The 17287-nt window shown below is 36.6% G+C and overlaps 2 protein-coding genes and 1 pseudogene across 3 annotated transcripts in view; 1 reads left to right on the forward strand and 2 right to left on the reverse strand.

The window, feature by feature from the left end:
* The window catches only part of LOC122136721, a 690060-nt pseudogene that overhangs the window by 468971 nt on the left and 203802 nt on the right, over positions 1-17287 (forward strand).
* LOC122136724 (gastrula zinc finger protein XlCGF46.1-like) overlaps positions 1-17287 on the reverse strand; it is a 184000-nt gene that overhangs the window by 122109 nt on the left and 44604 nt on the right. The window lies entirely within an intron of this gene.
* Positions 1806-15817, reverse strand: LOC109094654 (gastrula zinc finger protein XlCGF8.2DB-like). 2 transcript variants are annotated; one of them, XM_042721252.1, is made up of 2 exons: positions 10993-13064; positions 1806-3475 (listed from the first exon to the last, which is right to left on the reverse strand). In XM_042721252.1, exons 1-2 carry the CDS (start codon positions 11883-11885, stop codon positions 2725-2727), a joined length of 1644 nt encoding a protein of 547 aa, XP_042577186.1. In that variant the 5' UTR covers positions 11886-13064; the 3' UTR covers positions 1806-2724. The 2 variants fall into 2 exon arrangements, with proteins under 2 accessions (XP_042577186.1, XP_042577185.1); XM_042721251.1 differs by lacking the exon at positions 1806-3475 and adding an exon at positions 15763-15817 and having other exon boundaries at positions 10598-11887.

Genomic DNA, 17287 nt, shown 5'->3' on the forward strand with positions numbered 1-17287 from the left:
GTTTTCGAGTGGATTACGTTTCTGGGCAGATAAAAGAGATAAAATACAAAAGGCTGGCCCTCCTTCACATACGAGACGGGTCATTGCAGACTGCTCCATCTTGTGTCTTACAGAATCCTGGCTTGGCGCTGGCATTCCTGACTCGGCAGTAAACCAGGACGGCTCCCCCCTCCACCGCGCCGATCGCACCGAGGCTTCTCAGAAGGCCAAAGGCAGCGGTGTATGTTTTTACGTGAACGAGAGGCGGTGCACGGACACAACAGTGATCGCACAGGCCTGCTCTCCAGTTCTCGAGACGCTTACTATAACATGCAGATCGTTTTACCTACCAAGGGATTTTACTTCTATCATACTGGTCGCTGTTTATATACCTCCTCAAGCTACTGAGTTTGAGGCAGCCCAACAACTTTCTGCTCACATCATGAACATTTAAAACTCTTATCCGGATGTTACGGTGTTGATTCTAGGGGACTTTAACCACGTCAACTTGAAGTGGTCTCTGCCCAGGTTTAAGCAGCAGATTCGGGTACCCACCAGGTATGATAAAGTATTGGATCAGTGTTATTGTACTATTGCTAGTAGCCTGGGCTCCCTTGGGGCAGTCAGACCATAATAATGTCCTTTTGATCCCTGCCTATCGTCAGAAATTAAAATCTGTAAAAACAAAAACTAAGGTTGTTTAACAAGGGTCTTCTCAAGCTATCTGTGCACTCAAGGACTGTTTTGATAATACAGACTGGTCTGTTTTTAAAGAGTCATGCTGTGATCTAAATGAATTTGCTGAGGTGGTTGATGCCTATATTAATTTTGTTGGAAATGTATGTGTGCCTATAAAGACAGTGACTGTACACAGCAATAATAAGCCATGGTTTAGCAGAGAGATTTGGAAAATAAAAATAACGCCTATAAGAGTGGGGATAGAGATTTATTCAAGGCAGCTAAATATGACTTTGAGAGAGCTGTTAATAAGGCCAAGGCTGACTATAGGCACAAGCTGGAAAGCAAACTAGAGGCTAATGACAATAGAGGGGTATGGGAGGGTCTGAAGCAGATTACCAATTATACTAGCACAACTTAGAGTTAAATGTCTCCAAAACTAAGGAGCTAGTGGTTGGCTGCCATTAAGAGTGTCCTTACTTTTTCTATTACTGTCTGGAATGGCAACTCTACTGTCCAGCAGAGGTTGCAGCTAGACAGGATAGTTAATACAGCCTCAAAAATCATTGGCTGCAAACTCTCCCCCATCTGTGAGATCTACGAGGCCCGTATTCATCAGAAAGGCCTTAAGATCCTACAAGATGATACTCACCCTGCCAACTCCCTTTTCTCTATACTTCCATCAGGGAGAAGGATGAGAGCTATTAAGACAAAAACATACAAATTCTGCAGAGCAGGGGGTCCTCCAGGACAGGTTTGAAAACCGATGCAATACAGTATAGGGAACATATTCTATATTAACTACAACTTTTGCCTTACTTAACTAATTTACTGCTTATTAATAGTTGGTAAGGTAGTTTTTGTACCCCACATCCATGGGGTTGTAATATTTTCAAGTGAACGCTCGAAATATATTATTTAGGTAGCACTTTACAATAATTAACTAAACCGTTAATACATTTTAATACATTAACTAATCGGACCATACTGTAAAGTGTTACAATTATTTGTTATTAAAGTATATATATGTTCACAAAAACACTTAAATTATACAGAAATCCCTTCAAATTTATTAAAAACAATCGCTCATTCATCACGATTTCACAAAGTTCCAAAAAAAAACAAAAAAACAACAACGAACGTGACCACACGATGAAACTTTTTTTAATGTCTTTGTTAGAAAAAAGTTACGAGCATGATAGAACCAAGGACTGGACAAAAAACGGTAACTGTAGCGGCGAGTGTGTGGATTCCAACCTAAACTCCTCTGATTGGCCATTGCGTTTTAGAAATCAACAGACATGGGGGCCTCTGGCGCCGGGCCTGCATAAAATACAGTGCAATCTGATGTTCATCATGTTAATCTGATGTTTGATACTGTAATTAATATGATACTTTTTTTAATAGGCAGGGGAAATTCCCAACATGAAACAAATTTTAATAAATAAAACCTTTATATGAAGCATGTTTGTGTTATAAGAACATACAGGGATACTTCAGATATAAAAAAGCTGAATCATTTGGTGGTTTTCTCATAAAAAAATTACAATTTACTGTTAATTCAACAGAATATATGGGAGCACTAGGGAATAGCAATATGACGGAACTGTGGCTTCACTTCTATAACATCAGCAATCCAGTTCTCTATTATAGATCAGTCAGTGGTGTAAACTTATAATAATGGATTACTACAGTCATGTGGACTTAACAGACACATGCACAAAACGGCCATAAATTCCTCAAGACACAACAGATTTTAGCAAATAACGATCAGTTGCAAAGCTACATGACAGGATGTGAATAATATAAATAAATTTTTTGGCTTATAAAAAAGCAAAATTATATAAAAGAATAAGACTTTTGAAATTGTTCTTTGGGAAGAAACTCCATCATTGAGTTGATATGAATCTCAGTTGAATCTGCTGCTTTTGAAGATGAAGATGAATTTTATTCACTGTGAAAACTTTAGATAATGTTTCTTTGTCATGTCACTTGTAATGACAAATATTTAATTGCCTGATGCATTATTGCAGCATCAGATCTGAAAATGCTGGATCTGAAGATGATCTACTTTTTGTGAATGTTTTTTGTGTGTCTGTGTAAAGCAGATGAACGATTGAAACACTTCCCACATTCAGTGCAGTGATACGGTTTCTCTCCAGTGTGAATCCTCTCATGTCTTTTGAGACTTGATGAATCACTGAATCTCTTGTCACAGTGTGAACACTTGTACGGTTTCTCTCCAGAGTGAATCCTCTCATGCCGTTTTAAAAACTTTGCTGAAGTAAAAGTCTTTTCACACTCAAAGCACATGTACTCTCTCACACCAATATGTATCGTATGATGTTCTGTCAAACTTTGTAGACATAAAAAACTCTTTCCACACAAATAACATGAATGTGGTTTCTCCTTTGTATGAACATTCATGTGCTGCTTTAGGGCTGAAGCATTTAAAAACATTTTCCCGCACTGATCACATGTGTACAGTATCTCTCTAGTGTGGATGTTGATGTGATTCTTAAGATGTCCTGCTTGTGAGAAACTCGTCCCACATTGATCACATGTGTATGGTTTCTCTCCAGTATGAACTCTCATATGTACTGAAAGGTATCCTTTTACTGTGAAACTCTTCCCGCACTGATCACATGTGTGCGGTTTCTCTCCAGTGTGGATCCTCTCATGTGTTTTCAGATTTCCTGACCGACTGAATCTCTTGTCACAATGTGAACACTTGTATGGTTTCTCTCTAGTGTGGATGTTTATGTGATCCTTAAGGTGTGATGATTGTGAGAAACTCTTCCCGCACTGATCACAAGTGAACAGTTTCAGTCCCGTATGAACTCTCATGTGAACATTAAAATGATATTTGCTCATCAAACTCATTCCACACTGAGTACAGATGAAAGATATTTTGGCTCTTCTTTTATTTAAATCTCTTTCTTTGGTTTGAGAGCAACTCAAGGGTTTTTCTTCAGTTTTGACAAGATTTTTCTCCTCAGCTTCACTCAGTTCTTCATTCCCCTTGTTTTTTTCAATCATCTCTGAAATAAAAGTAAGAATGGTCTATTTTCAATAAAGTAAATCCAAATCTGTTTGACACTAACTGTCCTCATTATTAATGAAGATTCAGGATTCATCATAATTCATCAGGGTTTCTTGATTTTTAATTTTGGTCATTTTGATGCATTTCTTTTTTTTTTTTTTTTTTTTTATTATACATACCTGAAACGTTTCATGAATGTGGTATATTGATCTTAAATTTATTATTTTTAAAACATTATAAAAAAATCCCATGTTTCTATAAGCAGGGATAGGCAACTCTGGTCCTGGAGGGCCACTATCCTGCAGAGTTTAGCTTCAGCCCTCATAAAAACTCACCTGCCTGTATCTATCTAGTAATCCCAAAAACACTGATTGCCTTGTTCAGGTGTGTTTAATTAGGGTTGGAGCTAAACTCTGCAGGACAGTGGCCCTCCAGGACCAAAGTTGCCTATCCCTGCTATAAGGATAATTATCAAATGTTTGATCAGCTACATAATTATGTAACATGCATATTATTGAAAAAAGTACCCCTATTACAACACATCTTAAACTGCTTGATGCTTCTGCATACCAGCAGAGCTCATTAGCATTTACAGATGTATGACGAGTAAAGACCAACCTCCTTGTTCCTCGTGTTTTATTCTCCAGGTTTCTGGTTCCTCGTGTTTTATTCTCCAGGTTTCTGGTTCCTCGTGTTTTATTCTCCTGGTTTCTGGTTCCTCGTGTTTTATTCTCCTGGTTTCTGGTTCCTCGTGTTTTATTCTCCAGGTTTCTGGTTCACTCGTGTTCTCTTCACTCTCTTCTTTAACAAACACCATCTTCACAGCAGCAGATCTCAGTTCAGATGATACTCCTCCAGAAATTCCTGCTTGCTTCAAAACTTAGTCATGACTGTGAGAATGAGAATATTACATGTATTTGCTGGCCTGATTCAAATACCGTATTTTTCTACTTACAGAAACAACATCTCGAGACAAAACAACAGAGAGTACAGTGAAACTAATCTTCTTCCTCTGAGGTTTAATGGTGTTTGGGAAACAAACATATGTGTCTTAGCGCCACCCACTGGACTGGAGAGTGAAGCGGCAGGAGGAGGAAAATAATACGGTGTGCATAAGGTGCACAGATTTGTTTTCCTATAAAAAAGCCGATCTGCACAAAAATAAATAAATAAAATAACATAAATATAAATTAAAATGATCGACTCGTATGGAACATAATTTTGTTATGTGTCCTTCTAAATATCTGGGACTTAAGACATGACCGACTGTGTTTAGAAGCATATTTTGATACTATTTTTTGTGTGTATGTATCCTTTCAGATTCAAAACAAAATAAATAAGTCATGAGAAAATTCAATTCTGAAAAGACTTTATTTAACAGTCATACACAAATACAGTTGTTTATATTAGAACAAAGGTATAAGCATTTGAACACTTTCTAACATTAACATTAAACAAAGTAATTTACTCAGAGTGTTAAACAAATGTGATAAATTAAAACTTATCTGACAGCCTCATTAATGAAGAATAATCACCAAACTGTTAGTTCTTCAGTTTGATTCTGCAGGGTTCTGAATCTCTCATCTTCTCTCTGGCCTCTTTAATAAACTCAGTCTTTACAGATTTCAGCTCTTCCTGATGATTTGATGCTCGTCTTCACTTGGAAACTGATGGAGATATTCCAGCATTTATTACTGAATTGCAGTGGGAGGACCTTCACTGATTATGTTTTTGCAATGGGCAGAGCTGATCTGCCAAGATCAAAAATATATTATAGTTACTGAATTCATTTTTATACTAATGGATAACATAATAAAAAAAATGTAGTGTTAATTCTTCCAGATAGGATATAAATAATTGTAAGAAAAACATTAAAATTGAAATAAATGTAGATATTTGTAACCAACAAATCCCCTCAGTCTGTTGACACTAATGAAATTAGCTTTAAGTGTCAATTTTCAGGAGATCTGAAGACATTATACAGTATAATAATTGAAGTGTGGTGAAAACGAACTATTGACATGAAATAAAGAGTATTTTCAGTAGCTCTGTTAATATTGATGATCCTCAGGCTCAGCACTAATTCAACAAGACATTCAGATCATCAGCAGATCATCTCTCTTTATTCTGAGTGTTTGCTGAAAGAAATGAGGGTATAGGAAAATATTGCTACCAAAATTCAAAATTAAACTCCAAGAATCCTTTGAGACTCAAACTTCCCTTCTATGTACTATTTCTAACCCATTCAAACTCATTGAAACTCATCCATATACTATTTCTAATCTATCTATCATCTGACTATTTCTATCTATCTATCTATCTATCTATCTATCTATCTATCTTCATAGCAACACTCTAGCAACTATCCAAACCAACCTAGAAACCACATAGCAACACATTAGCAAACGCCCGGGTACCATAGCAACCGCATATCAATACCCTAGTAACCACCCCAAGTACTTTAGCAACATCTTAGCAACCACCCTGATTACTCTAGCAACCACATAGCAACACCTTAGCAACCATCCCGGGTACCCTAACAACCGCATAGCAACACCTTAGCAACCACCCCGGGTACCCTAGCAACCACATAGCAACACCCTAGCAACCACCCCGGGTATCCTAGCAACCACATAGCAACACCCTAGCAACTGCCCCGGGTACCTTAGCAACCACCCCGGGTACCCTAGCAACCGCATAGCAACACCCTAGCAACCATCCCGGGTACCCTAGCAACCTTTTAGCAACACCCTAGCAACCAGCCCATGTACCCTAAAAATTGCATAGCAACATCCTAACAACCATGCTGTGTACCCTAGCAACCACTCTAGTAACCACCCCAAGTACCCTAGCAACCGCATAGTTACACCTTGGCAACCACACTGGTATTCAGCTGCATATCTATCTATCTATCTATCTATCTATCTATCTATCTATCTATCTATCTATCTCATATCTTAAAACTACTTTAAACTTCAAAATATTTCAGACTAAAAACCATCAAACTTAAAACATTTTAATTTTGACAAACTTTTTTTATCTAGTTTTGTTTATGCTCTATTTATTTTATTTAGTTTTTGTGTATAATTAATTTATATTTTATTTTTATTTATTTGTGTTTCATGTATATCTATTTACTTTAACTTTTCAAGCTCACTTGCACTTAATTTAAAAAAAATATATTTTTACATATGTATGTTTGATGCTGTGTTACACTTATTACACATTTTAATTATTGAAATTGCCATTTTATGTGCTTTCTCTTTACTCATCAAATTGCTATGACAATTTTTACACTAGTAGGGCCTCTTTTTATTATCTTGCCTAGGGCCCCACAACCCTACTGGCCGGCACCGGTTATAACCTCTGAAGAATGTTCTTACACAGGTCTCTTCTGCCACCTTTTGACAATAGATTTACACTTCAAATTAGGTGGTCTGTCATTAATGACAGTAGCTCATTGGAAAAGGATGAAAAATGCCCTTCATTGTGTTGTCATAAATATCAATATTGCAAAGATTCTTGAAAATATTGTGATATAATTTTGAGGCTATATCGCCCACCCCTACTTTACACACGTGGTCAGAATTGTTGGTACCCTTTGAAAATATGATCAACGAAGGCTGTGAAAATAAATGGATATGAAACTAAATGGGCTTTGTTAATCATTTTGATTTTTTCTTTAAAAAATATATATAAAAATAACAAATCTAACCTTATATTGGAGAATAAGAATTTAACTTGGGGGGAAATATCATTATGAAATAAATGTTTTTCTCAAATACATGTTGGTCACAATTACAATTACTGGCACCCCTAGAAATTCTTAAGAGTAAAATATATCTGAAATATATTCACAATTTTGAGCACACCAGTGTGATTATGAACATAAAAAATTCAGCCATGGCTTCCTGTTTCACAGAACTATAAATAGGAGGGAAGACAAAACAAAGGCCAAATTCCAAATTAATCACCCATCACAATGAGAAAAACCAAACAATATATTTCTGATGTGCAGCAAAAGATAATTGAGCTTCACAAATTAGAAAGTGGCTTTAAGAAAACAGCTAGAGCAGTGAAAATTCCCATTTCCACCAACAGGGCAATAATTAAGAATTTCAATCAACAGAAAATGTTATGAATCTGCCTGGAAGAGGACGTGTGTCTATATCGAATGCTAAAGACTCTCCAGGGATGGAGCACCTTTTAAATATGATCCAACAGCACATATATCACCATATGTTGTTTGGGAGGGCTTCAAGAAAAGAAAAGAAAAGAAAAAAAGAAAAAAAAATCAAGAAAAGAAAATGCTTTCACCAAAAACAATCTCCAGCATATTCAGTTATCAGACACAACTGGAACTTCAAATGGGACTGGCTTCTATGGTCAGATGTAACTAAAAATTAAGCTTTTTAGCAACAAACACTCAAGATGGGTTTGGTGATGAAATATACTGAAATATACAGTATTTAATGAAATATACTGCTGTTTTTAATGTTGTGGGCCTATATTTCTGCTGGAGGTCCTGGACATCTTGTTTAGAGACATGGCATCTTTGATTCTATCAAATACCAAGTGACTGACTCTATTAGAAATCTTATAATGAGCCATGTTTGGATCTTCCAACCGGACAATAATCCAACCACAAACCTTAAAAACAACACAAAAATGGGTCACTGAGCACAAAACCAAGCTTCTGTTCTGGCCATTCCAGTCCTCTGACCTGTACCCTATAGAAAATGAGTGATGAACTAAAGAGAAGAAGCACCAACATGGAGCTGGGAATCTAAAGGATCTGGAGTGACTCTGGATGAAGGAATGGTCTCTGATCTCTTGTCAGCTGTTCTCTAACCTCATCAGGCATTATAGGAGAAAACTCCTACACTTTTTTTGACAAATGGAGGTTTCAAAAAGTATTGAATAAAAGGATACCATTAATTGTGTCCAATGTGTATTAGAGAAAAACATTTTTTTTTCATAATGATATTTCCCCCATTTTAAATTCTTATTCTCCAATGAAAAAGGTCAGATTTTTGTGATTTTTAAAAAAAAATAATAAATCAAAAGGATTAACAATGCAGATTGATTTCCACAGCCTTCTTTAATCATATTTACAGAGGGTACCAACAATCTGACCACATGTGTATATTAACATTTATATGGGAACATGTATGTTATATATGTAACCAAATCTGACAAATATATTTTGTCATTTATATCCATAAATTTATGTATATATCCTGTAATCTATGACTATACATGTGTGTGTATATATTAATATATATTGTAAATCTAATATTGTTAATATCTACTAAATGTATGTGAAAATACATTTGTACTATATAAACTTGCTACATGGCTAACTGAGACTTATCACAGCACATACATATAATTGCTCTTTTGTTGGTTTGATTGCTTATTTAAGTCACTTTGGATAAAAGTGTCTGCTGAATGATTAAATGTGGACATTAATTTGCCTGAATCTGTAGAGAATTGCTTATTGCTATAATTTTGTATGTAAACCCATGTGTTAATAAAAAGGAATGAGTCTCTCAATAAAGTTATGTAGTAGCCTACTGTATTGTTTCTGTCTTATTGCTAAATATATATTTTATATGTATCAATATATGGCTATACATGGTTCATGCATATATTGCAGAATATTGAAAAATATAAGAACTAGAGTGCCATATATCAAAATAGTATTATTTCATATATCACATTATATCTTACAACATATTCACATGATTCAATTCTGAAAAGACTTTATTTAACAGTCATACACAAATACACAGTTGTATATGCAAGGAATAATTGATGACGGGCCAATTAATTATTAGAAAAATAATGCACACCCGAGGTGGTGATGCGGCCACGACGCGAAGCGGAGTTACACCGTTACACCTCGCATTTGCATGTGCATTTTCTAATAATTCAACAGCCCAGAGTCAATTATTCCGCTTATACTACGGTTACCACACCTCAAGACATCGAACAGATGATATATTTAAAGGGATTCGTCCAGTTTTTGTACTTAAATCGCTTTTGTGAATAGGATTATTTCTTCCGCATCTCATCCAACGCCTCATTTGCTGGTTCCAAAACGTCATTTTAAAGTTGGTAATGGAGGCTTGAACCGTTGATAGCATTCTAATGCAGTTATTAATGAAGTTATAAGAAAGAGAGCGAGAGAGACAGAGACACAGAGAAAGAGAAAGAAAGAGACAGATAAAACTTGTGTAAATTAGGCTACCTCTGTGCGTCCCTCAAAAGTGTTCTGCAGCAGCATCTCTAAACAGCACTTTTATTACTTTGCTAGTGAGAAATGTCATTTCGGAAAATCGTCTGTCATGTTGTTGTTTTTGTCAGTCCTGTAATTTCAGTTATTACAGTTTACTATGCAAAGAGATATGGAACTGTAATGCGGTCAAGAGAGCTGCCTGGAACTATGTTCGCCGTGTGTTTCCCAGAAAATAATTGCATAACTCAGAACGTTTGTCAGCCAATCAAATTCAAGCATTCAACGGCCCTGTAGTATAATGAAGAATAAACACCAGCATGTTTGTTCTTCAGTATCTTCACTATGTTTGGTTCTGGAGCTCTCATCTTCTCTCTGTCCTCTTTAATAAACTCAGTGTTTGCAGATTTCAGCTCTTCCAGATGTTTTGATGCTCCTCTTTACTTGAAAAATGATGACAATATTCCAGCATTAATTGCTGAACTACAGTGCAAGACGAGCTTCACTGATGATGTAATTACAATAGGAGGAGGTTTCACTGATGATGTGGTTGCACTGGGAGGAGCTGATCTGCCAAAATCATTTATGTGACCCTGGACCACAAAACCAGTCATAAGCATGACTTTTATTTTAATGTTGGCAGTTTATTGATAATATTTGACACTTTCATCTGGCCCACATACCGCGTGGAATGATGGCACTTGGGCGGTCTGCTGCTGTTTCCCAGATTTGGGCCACAAGCAAGCCAAAGGAAGGCCCAATTTCAGCAATGAATAAACTGAATAAACCAGAACTGGCCCAAATCTCACAGTTGATTCTGCTGATTTTGAAGATGAAGATAAACTTTATTCACTGTAAAAACTTTAGATAATGTGTCTTTGTCATGTCGCTTGCAATGACTTGATTTATCCAGATAATATTTTTATTACTTGATTTATTATTGTGTCACATTTGGTGAGAAGGCAGCATCAAATCTGAAGATCTGTGAATGTTTTTTGTATGTCTGTGTAAAGCAGATGAATTATTGAAACACTTCCCACATTCAGTGCAGGGATACGGTTTCTCTCCAGTGTGAATCCTCTCGTGTCTTTTCAGACTTGATGACTGATTGAATCTCTTGTCACAGTGTGAACACTTATAAGGTTTTTCTCCAGAGTGAATCATCTCATGCCGTTTTAAACAGTTTGCTGAAGTAAAAGTCTTTTCACACTCAAAGCACATGTACTCTCTCATAACAGTATGCATTTTCTGATGTACATTCAAACTTTGTAGACATAAAAAACTCTTTCCACACAAATAACATGAATGTGGCTTCTCCTCTGTATGAACATTCATGTGCTGCTTCAGGTCTGAAGCTCTCAAAAACATTTTCCCGCATTGATCACATGTGTACAGTTTTTCTCTAGTGTGGATCTTCAAGTGTATCTTAAGGTGTGATGATTGTGTAAAAATCTTCCCACACTGATTACAAGTGAATGGTTTCTCTCCGGTATGAACTCTCATATGGCCTGTAAGGTGTGCTTTTATTGTGAAACTCTTCCCGCACTGATCACAAGTGTATGGTTTCTCTCCAGTGTGGATCCTCATGTGTGTTTTTAGGTGTCCTGACTGACTGAATCTCTTGTCACAGTGTGAACACTTGTACAGTTTCTCTCCAGTGTGAATGATCATGTGATCTTTGAGGTGTGATGATTGTGAAAAACTTTTCCCGCACTGATCACAAGTGAATGGTTTCTCTCCAGTATGAACTCTCATGTGAACATCAAGACTATATTTGCTCGTCAAACTCATTCCACACTGAGTACAGATGAAAGATTTATTGGCTGTAATTTTCTTCAAATCTTTCTCTTTGGATTGAGAGCAACTCAAGGGTTTCTCTCCAGTTTTGACATAATTTTTCTCCTCAACTTCACTCATTTCTTCATTCTCCTTGTTTTTTTCAATCATCTCTGAAATAAAAGAATGGTTTATTTTCAGTAAATTAAATCTAAATCTGCTTTAAGGTTTATAACTGTCAGCATTATTAATGAAGATTCAGGGTTCATCATAATTCCTCAGGGTTTCTTAGTTTTTAATTTTAATCATTTTGATGCTTTTTTTTAATATGAATTACACATTCCTGAATACTTTACATTTACATTTCTTTTTTAAAACATCATAAATCAAAAATCCCATGTTTCTATAAGGATAACTATCAAATCTTTGATCAACTACAAAGTTATCTAACATGCCTATTATTGAAAAAAAAGTACCCCATTATAACAAATCTGCCAGTGGCGGTTCGTGGGTTTTAAAATAGAGGAGGCACACTAATTGTATTGGTCTGGGAACCTGCCGATTATTAATATTATTATTTGCTTAACCACTTTAAAATGGCGTTTTGGTTGCTTTTAGCCAGAAAACGTAAAGAAAACGACACACATACAACAAGATAATATAATTCGACTTACCTGACCTATCACTTGAAGCAAACATTCATCCCTAAAAAGTCTGCGTTAAAAGAGAGCTACCTGTTGTGCTATTTAATTAAGCAGAGTGCTATAGCCTATATCAGCTTGTGTTTTCCCTTTTTTAAATTTGTATATATACTGTTTGAATGACAGCTTGGTAAATCTGTTGGCGATCAAATATTCAATATTGCTACTCATCATAAGTACTATCATTATGAGCGCAGCGCGAGACGTTCAAACTAATATCACGTAAATCTCTATGATTGGTTAATACCAGAAGGGAGGCTAGACTCCTCTACGAGGTTTCTTTTCTCAACACTTCTCAGCGCTGAAAGTGAACACTCAGTGGTGATTGGCTATTTTTTTTACCAACTGAGGCAAGAGAGTTCAACTCTCCCCCGGCCTCCCCTCCCCTCCCCTCCTCTATCAGCTAGTGCTTGTAATTATATCAGCAGATTCAGCACTTTCGCGATAGAAAAGCAGCGCTTTCCAACTTCAGTAACACGTTATGGTATTACAGCTGTGAAATTACAAACAAAAAATACAAATTCTGAGACATTAACTGAAATGAATTGTGAATTTTATTAAGTTTAAATAGTCCTCCTCTCGTTTTCACGTCAAAATTTTGGGGAGGGTGTGCCTTTAGGGCTGTATTACTCGAGTCCGGACTTGGACTCGAGACATTTTTCTATCGTCTCGGACTTGTCTCAGACTCGTTGGTGTTTGCACTCGGACTTGGTCATTGGACTCGCCAAATGTTCTCGTTGGTCTCGACCGAGTCCAGCAAAAAAATAAAAATAAATAAATAAAATAAAATAAATAAAATACAAAAATTCTCCTTCAAAACAAAAGCACATTTGCATGTCGCGACTGAAAACGTGTGGAAAACGCTAGGCGCGCCGCTTTCTCCTTTTTTCCAGAGCACACTGTAGCCTGCGCTCTATGCTTGCGCTCTAGTGGCGTCTGCTGTTGCTAAGAAACCATTAGCCTACCTGCTCTCCATGAAGACGCAGAAGTTTCAGCAAAGAATAAATGGATTTCCAGCACTAAAAATCCCTTGCAGTAGCTCTGCTAATAAATTCATTTTAAAAATGGCTATCCTTGTACAGCTATGATCAGCTGTTTCTCCATCTTGGCTTAGCTTTCAATTTAGTTACGGGAAAGGATGTGCATGACCAGCGGCCCACTTGCTGCGTTCTGAAAAGTTTAGATGTTTCTAATTTAATTTTCTACCTGTTAGATTGTGTTTTATTTATGTCTACACCTAGGTAGCCTTACATTTAAATACTTATTAATGTTGTACAGTATAGGGGTTGCAAGACTACTGATTTCTACTAGTCGATTTTTTTATTTAAAAAATACTTGAGTTACTCGACTACTCGTGGTTCATGCTACTGTAAATGAAAACACATTCAATAGTTTTTTTTTTTTTATCAATAAACGCTTATTAATTTATAGCCTTATGCAACAATTACATATGTAAATTTGCAAAACTTTATAATTATGACATTACATATTTAAATTTACATGTAACAGCCAGTATTTGTAGCAATCACAACATTTTTCGTATCTGCATTCGGATACAACGTCGTACAGTACTTGACAAGACCGTTATGACTTATCTTTTTTTCATAGTTATCACTGAACAAGTATGTCGTGTTAAACTAAAATAACTATTAATTTCTAAAATAATATTTATCATGCAAGCAGAGAGATGTCATGACAAACATTTAGTGATCATTTGAACACGACTGAATCCATTCAATGCGCACATTTTCATTACGCAGAACTCTTTAAGCGAGTCTTAATGTTTAGTGAACTTCACTTAACAAATGTGCGTGTGCCGCGCAAACCAGCAAAAGATAAAGATGCAAACATGTAGGACAAGTAGAAAATGTATCCGTATCTACGCTGATTATAAGCCTACTTTTGAGAGAGAACTGGTTTGGTTTTTGAGAGACTGAGAAGCGCAACGCGGCTGTTTGATTGGTGAGCGCGCTGTGCTTGTTTCATTCATTCGTTTCATATCGTAGCCTAAGGTTTAAATCATTGCCTTTTAAATATATACAAATAATAGTATAACGTGTATGATGTATTATTATAGGTGATATTACTCCTGCCAAGCTCTGATTTCTGAGAGATGCACGGAGAGGAAACACTAATGCGGTGTATGATTTGCGCTTTTTTCACTCATAAAGTTTACATTCATTCACTTCACACTCGTGACTTTAGAGGTCTGTGTATACTATTGCGCTGATCACATGACTCAACTGTTATCTAGCAAACACCGGACTGTGCCAGCCAATTATTCAGGCAGAATTATTCCTTGTCCGTGATTCATTTTTGAAGCCATTATCCAGGTATTAGTCTTTGGGCACACGCCTAATTATTACATTACATATTTTATTTTTACATGCAACATAGATAAGGTCATAGAAAGTAACAGCTCCACGCAATATTGTAATCCTAAAATTCACCACTTGCAAACTCTTTGTATGCATTGTGTTTAATACATGCTCGAGTAGTCGATTGTTTCTGACAAGCCCTAGTACAGTATGACAAAAATTTCGCTGTATTTATGTGTGCATGCCCAGTAGAGCCAAACGTTTCCCTTCTAGCCTTAACTGCGCGCATTTGTCATATCCCGAGCTTTGCGTGTGTGTGCTGCGCCAAGGCATCAGTCATTTTAATTTTTGACCACAGACATAATGTCAGCAACAGCAGCATTATAAAGTAAATAAAATGTAAATAAAGTACATAAAAATAATTTGACCCTACAGCTCCAAACTCGGTCCTAGAGGGCCGGTGTCCTTTAGAGTTTAGCTCCAACCCTAATTAAACACACTTGAACCAGCTAATCAAGCTTTTACTAGACACACCAGAAAACATCCAGATAGTGTTAAGGCCAGTTGTAGCTAAAGTCTGCAGGGCACTTGCCCTCCAGGATCTAGTTTGGAGACCCCTGTCCTACAGAGTTCTTACTTTGCACATGCTTTTTGATCATTACAAATAATAATGTAAAATTATTTTCTTAGAATAGGAAATATGCTGTTTCTCGCATCACATACATTAGTTAAGTATGTGGTCTTGAAGGGGATCCTTTTTTCTCTCATTTGGACTCGGTCTTGACTTGGACTCGAAACTGTTGGACTTGGACTTGACTTGGACTCGAACCTCTTTGGACTCGGTCTTGACTTGGACTCGAACATTTTGGACTTGGACTTGACTTGGACTCGACAAAGCTGGACTTGAATACAGCTCTATGTGCCTCCCTGACGAGCCGCCACTGCTTGAAGCATAACGTTCTGCATTCTGCATACCAGCGCGAGCAGAGCTCATTCGCATTTACAGATTAATGAATAATAAACACCAACCTCCTTGTTCCTCGTGTTTTATTCTCCGGGTTTCTGGTTCCTCGTGTTTAATTCTCCGGGTTTCTGGTTCCTCGTGTTTAATTCTCCGGGTTTCTGGTTCCTCGTGTTTTATTCTCCGGGTTTCTGGTTCCTCGTGTTTTATTCTCCAGGTTTCTGGTTCCTCGCGTTTAATTATCCAGGTTTCTGGTTCCTCGCGTTTTATTCTCCAGGTTTCTGGTTCCTCGTGTTTTATTCTGCAGGTTTCTGTTTGTTCGTGTTTTATTCTCCAGGTTTCTGTTTGTTCGTATTTTATTCTCCAGGTTTCTAGTTCACTCGTGTTCTCTTCTTCACTCTCCTCTTTAACAAACTCCATCTTCACGGCAGCAGATCTCAGTTCAGATGATACTCCTCCAGATATTCCTGCTTGATTCAAAACTTGAAGGATGAGAATGTTACAGGTATTTACTGACCAGATTCAAAAACTGTATTTCTCTATTTACAATAACAACATTCTAACAGTTTGTATTGAACCAGTATCACAACAAAACAAAACACAGACCGCGGTGAAACTGATCTTCTTCCTCTGAGGTTGTATGGAGTTTGGCAAACAAACGTACGTGTTTTAGCGCCACCCGCTGGACTGGAGAGTGAAGCGGCGAGAGAATGGAAATAATTCGCAAAATTACAGAGAAGGGTCTGGCTGCAGACTTGCACTTGCATTCTCAGACTTGCATTCTCAGACTTGCATTCTCAGACACTTGCGCTTCCGCTAGTGACATCACTAACAGTCTTTTTTAGTTTTTTATTTTGTTCTGTTTGTTGATTACTTTTTGTTTGAATCGCTCAACATTTTACAACAGTAGCCAGGTGTTGAAGACAAGAAAAAAGAAACTAAATTATGAAGTCACTTGCAATCGCCACTTGCACTCTCAGCTACCTGCGACGTCACTTGCAGTCGACACAAATAATGCGTGTTGCCAATGGAGACAAGATGCTGTGGTGATTAAACGATTTAAAACTAATTTAGTACCGTAAAAGTACTAAAAGTCCTAAGTACTTGTCTTCAACACCTGGCTACTGTTGTAAAATGTTGAGAGATCCAACAAAAAATAATAATTAAATAGAACAAAATATAAAATAAAGACTGCAAGTGATGTCACTAGCGGAAGCGCAAGTGTCTGAGAATGCAAGTCTGAGAGTGCAAGTGCAATCTGCAGCCAGACCCTCTTGGAATTACATGTGTCTATAAGGTGCGCTGTTTTGTTTTCCTTTGAAAAAAATAAATAATAAAAAAATACAATCTCCACAGATAAATGAAAAGGAATTAAAATTAGCCTCATCAACAGTCTTCGTGATTGAGGATTAGAGAAGAAAAAGGAGTGAATTATTAGTGAAATATTTCAGAAAAAAAATCACACAACGTTCCAGGATTTAATTAAGACATGTCTGACTGTGTTTATAGTATATTTTGATATACAATACCTTTGTGTGTATTTGTCCATTCAAATTTAAAACAAAATAAATAATTAATGAGTAAATTAAATTA

The sequence above is a fragment of the Cyprinus carpio genome, chromosome B3 (genome assembly GCF_018340385.1).
Source record: "Cyprinus carpio isolate SPL01 chromosome B3, ASM1834038v1, whole genome shotgun sequence".
Taxonomy (NCBI): domain Eukaryota; kingdom Metazoa; phylum Chordata; class Actinopteri; order Cypriniformes; family Cyprinidae; genus Cyprinus; species Cyprinus carpio.

Coding starts and splice junctions, on each gene's coding strand:
- LOC109094654 (XM_042721252.1), bottom strand. CDS start 11,885: ATGATTGAAAAAAACAAGGAGAATGAAGAAATGAGTGAAGTTGAGGAG. Junction 3,476..10,992: donor CACACTGGAGAGAAACCGTA/TCCCTGCACTGA, acceptor ACTGAAACTGTT/CACTTGTGATCAGTGCGGGA.